The sequence below is a fragment of the Theobroma umbraticum genome, unplaced genomic scaffold, assembly GCF_002168275.2.
Source record: "Theobroma umbraticum cultivar Fairchild unplaced genomic scaffold, ASM216827v3 scaffold_4.1, whole genome shotgun sequence".
Classification (NCBI taxonomy): Eukaryota; Viridiplantae; Streptophyta; class Magnoliopsida; order Malvales; family Malvaceae; genus Theobroma; species Theobroma umbraticum.
This window is the reverse complement of record NW_018397258.1, coordinates 7,579,142-7,583,501: the sequence shown is the minus strand read 5'-3', so window position 1 is coordinate 7,583,501 and position 4,360 is coordinate 7,579,142. Positions and strand designations below refer to the sequence as shown.

At 34.5% G+C, this 4,360-nt stretch overlaps 1 protein-coding gene across 1 annotated transcript; it reads right to left on the bottom strand.

Annotated features, from left to right (window-relative positions):
• Window positions 1-1,650: 1,650 nt before the first annotated feature.
• LOC110414380 (basic helix-loop-helix (bHLH) DNA-binding superfamily protein) lies at window positions 1,651-4,080 on the bottom strand. The gene is made up of 2 exons (XM_021425523.2): window positions 3,813-4,080; window positions 1,651-3,535 (listed from the first exon to the last, which is right to left on the bottom strand). The coding sequence occupies exon 2, from the start codon at window positions 3,337-3,339 to the stop codon at window positions 1,822-1,824; it is 1,518 nt and encodes a 505-aa protein (XP_021281198.1). The 5' UTR covers window positions 3,340-3,535; window positions 3,813-4,080; the 3' UTR covers window positions 1,651-1,821.
• Window positions 4,081-4,360: the final 280 nt, after the last annotated feature.

Below are 4,360 nucleotides of genomic sequence, written 5' to 3'. Positions count from 1 at the left end.
CAACGGGATGAGCTTGGATTAAGGAGATGACCTCAAGAATATGTTAACTTATTACAAATCATTTAGTTTGTTTTTGTTTGACAAAACCTAAGATTGACTTGTATTTTTCAAGTGAATTCCCGCATAGATTAGCCTACGCATTTTAAGAGGTGAAAAGTTCTGACCTCATAGGCTAATAAACACGACTTATTCCAGATGAGAGTCATCTTAAAATTATCAATCAACTGGGCGGCGGATCGCTCTTGAAATTGTTGGCCCCAGCCTACTCGACAAGACTGGCCTAGTGTATATTTAGACTAAATGGTCATATTAGAATTAAATATTTGAATACTTTTTTTAATTACAAGTTCAATATTTCAATTATAATAATTAAAAATTTTTAATTTTTTTAAATTAAAAATTAAATTGAAAAGTAGATAAACTATGTATCATAGGTGATAAAAATTATATTAAAATTGTAATTATTCGTCATGTTGAAATGTTATTATTATATATTAAGTTGAAAAATATAATTATTACGTGTTATGTTAAAGATTTAGTTGTTATAAATTATGTTAAAAATTTACTTGTTATCCGTTATATTAAAAAATATAATTATTGCACGTTATATTGATTTAATTATTACAAATTATGTTAAAAATTTAATTGTTATATATCATATTGAAAAATATAATTATTACACGCTATATTGATTTAGTTGTTATAAATCATATTAAAATTTCAGTTATTACACATCATTTTAAAAAATATAATTGTTACTCTATTAAAAATTTAGTTGTTATATATCATTTTAAAAAATATAATTGTTATACATTATATTGAAAATTTAATTATTACACGTTATATTGAAAAATTTAATTGTTAAAATTTTAGTTGTTGCACGTTGTTTTAAAAAGTATAATTATTATTCGTTATGTTAAAAATTTAGTTATTACATGTCATTTGAAAAAATGTAATTGTTATACATTAGGTTAAAAATTTAATTATTACACCTTATATTAAAAAATTTAATTATTACATATCATGAAGAAAAAATTATTACACGCTACGTCATAATTTGAACTATCTTAACTTGACAAAAAATATATTTTAATGAAACTACAATTTCGTATTTTATCTTTCTAAATCAACGTTCAAATATTTTACCCTTCTAAATCAATATTTAAGTCATATGCGTGACTTACACTAGACACCTTTCATCTTAATTTTTAATTATAAATAATAAAAAATATTTAATTTTTATTTATTACAATTGAAACGTTCAATCTTAAATTAAAAAAAGTTCAAAAATTTTAACCTCAAATTGATCATTTTGTCTATATTTATTAATACCAGATGAGTGGTCAGCTCTACGTAACCTTTGCCAGTTTATGCTTCTATTATTATTGTTGGCTATTCTAAAATCGAAGGCACCTTTCAAAGTATAGAAAACAAGAAAAGTCGAAGCCAAGCTCAAACCGAGGGAGCACAAAGATCATGTATGGAATGCAAATAAGGGCCACAAATGCTACGGCTTTGCAGTTTCACAATTGGACTACAAAAGATCAGATGTTATGAGGTACAAGCTTACAATTTCCTCCGTGCACATCTAATCCATGCATTTTTTTTGATATTGAAAATTCAACAAAGATCACAGCAGGACTCACAGTCTCCACAGATTCGACAAAACAAATTCATTTAAAAGAGTTGTAGTACATATCGTTGATGGAAAGAAAGACATTAATCACTAATGGGTTAGTCAGCTCAAAGTCCCGTCTTTCTACAAGCTGGTGCATGGCAAGCACTCAGATGAAGGTTCTCGACACAACTGTTACCCTAATATCACTTTGAAAAAGAATCCAACAGTTTCTCCTTCAATTGTTCAGCAGAACCACCAGGGGCTCGAATGGTGAAGGTGTGAACAACCTTGTCATTATCTGTTGTTGATACATCAGACTCATGTGCTGTAATTTCATTTTCCCCTAATGCTTTTATGACTCTAGAAGCTGGGTGAGCATCCAAGGGGCAACGCAATGTCACAACTGCATCTTCATGCCCTTGCTGAAAATCTATGTCAGGCATTGACAACTGCCTTTGGGTATTATTTACCATCTCCTTTTCAGTTTCCAAGACCCTAATCTTCATCTGGAGGTCAGTGATATAAGTAATGGCATCCCCAAGCAAAGAAGCTTTGTCCATCTTAGAGATATTAGGGACAACAGCTCTTAATGCATAAAATCGCTGGTTAAGCTTTTCCCGCCTCTGTCGTTCTGCTTCAACGTGATTCAATGGTTCTTCTCTCCCATTGGCTGGCTTCCTTCCCCTTTTCCTAGGTTTCCGCTCATCAGGTAGAGATGGCGAGTCATCCTTAGGCTGCTCCAAACCAGAAATTCTTGCTTGAGCATTGAATCCTCCAACAAGCAACTGTGGAAACAACTTGGCTTCGCCATCATCGCTTCGACATCCATTAGAAGAATTACCATAAATTTGATTGGAACCTAGTGCTTGAACATCATAAGTTTCCAATGTGAATCCTGACTCATCTTCCACTTTTGGAGAGAAATTAATACTAATTGATCGTGACTTTGAACCGCCCAAACTTAGTTCACGTCCAAATATCTTTGGAATTGTTTTTGTCTGTACAGAACTGGATCCACCAAACACATTACTCACCATCTCCACAGTATTCTGCTCTTCGGGAATCAAATTGATGGAACCAAGCTCCACCACTCCAGACTTCACAGGTATGAACACCACTGTCTGCAACCCAGCAGATCTTGCTAGAAATGATCTTGATTGATAATGATCTGAACAATTATTCACATCTGAGGTCCAAATTGATCTGCTAGACTTGTAGGATTCTCCAGGACCATATGATGCATCGCAATGAAATGTAAAGTACATTGAAGTGAGATAAAACATCTCCATATCCGATACTCCATCCAACTTTGCAGCATAGTTATCCTCCTCTGACCCACCAAAGCATGCATGCAGTTTCTGGAGCACCAGCTTTCTGACCTCATTTTTATTCTCAACCCCCTCCAATTTGCCATCCCCAGAGGTACTTGCATCACCAACTCCACCAAGCTTAGGATCCCGGCAGCGCCCATCACCCCAAATCAAGATCGATCCACCAGATTTCAAGCTGGACACCTGCCAGAAAATCGCATAGTTCCAATTTGACCCATCTACGATCTGGCAAAGCCTTTGCTGCACACCCAAATCACTAGGTGGTGGAGTAACTAACTCTGAGAGCACTTGTTTAGAAGCCAAGGATATCAAGAATTCACAGGCTTCAGTACCCAAAGCAGATTCCACATTAGCCTTATCTTCCTCATTCACCCAAAACTTTTCACCCATTTCTTTCTTACCTTCCAGAATTATACAAAGAAGGCCCCAATTCTACCAGAGTACCCTACAACTGTGCTACAAAACTACAAAGCCTATCTTAATCCATAAATCAGTGAAGTGCAGTAATTTAACAGTGCTCACTCAACTCAAGCAAATTAAAACATCCCGAAAACCACATCGAACAGCTGAATTACGAAGGTTGAACCTGCAATTCAACAAATTTCATAAATCCCAGACATGACAATTTAGCAGATCATCATCAACATCCGATACCCAAAATTGGAAGCTTCTACTAAAGCTAAAAAAAGTCACTTCAATCACTAAATCTCAAAAAAAAATCTAGCAAAATTTTAAACCCTACCATCTACGAAATCAAAAGGATAATGCGAAAAGTCAAACCTTTATAACTAAACAACGGAAAACAAATATAACAGCCAGAAAAAAGAAAATTTTTTCAAAGAAATAGAAGAAGAAAAGCTTACCTGAGACGGAAAAAACAACAGAGTACTTGAGATTGATGATTCCCAGTTTCACCTGAGAACAACAAAGCTTCAGATCTCTCAAAATGTTAGGGCTTTTTTTTTTTCTTTTTGGTATTTTGTTTTACTTTCTTTATTATTATAAAATTTCAATCTTATCTCTCAAAATTTCGGCATTTAGCGATGCCACGTTAGATCGACGAGGTAGGGACAAAGGGTCCCATCGCATCAACTGGTTTCCATCTGCGTTTTTCTTATTCATTGTCTCGTGAATTAACTGTCAGCTTAGCTAAAAAACGCCTGCTTTTTAAGCCTCAATGGAGGAATCTGGAAAGCGACCTAAGTGCTCATTTTAGCCTTTGCTTTTGCATTCTTTTGTCCCTTTTTTTTTTGTTCAAAAAAAAAAAAACACAATTCCTCTTTTCTCATGGACCATTTGTGGCCCAACAAGCCCTCACTTTGCGGCCTATTTGTTGTCCTGGGCCCTATAATGGGCCGCAAGAGTTAGTCCTCCAACTTTTCAATACCCTTACTCTGTAAGTGGCTGGACG

Bases quoted from the DNA above. Each gene is read 5' to 3' on its own strand.
- LOC110414380 (XM_021425523.2), bottom strand. From the start codon at position 3,339: ATGGGTGAAAAGTTTTGGGTGAATGAGGAAGATAAGGCTAATGTGGAA.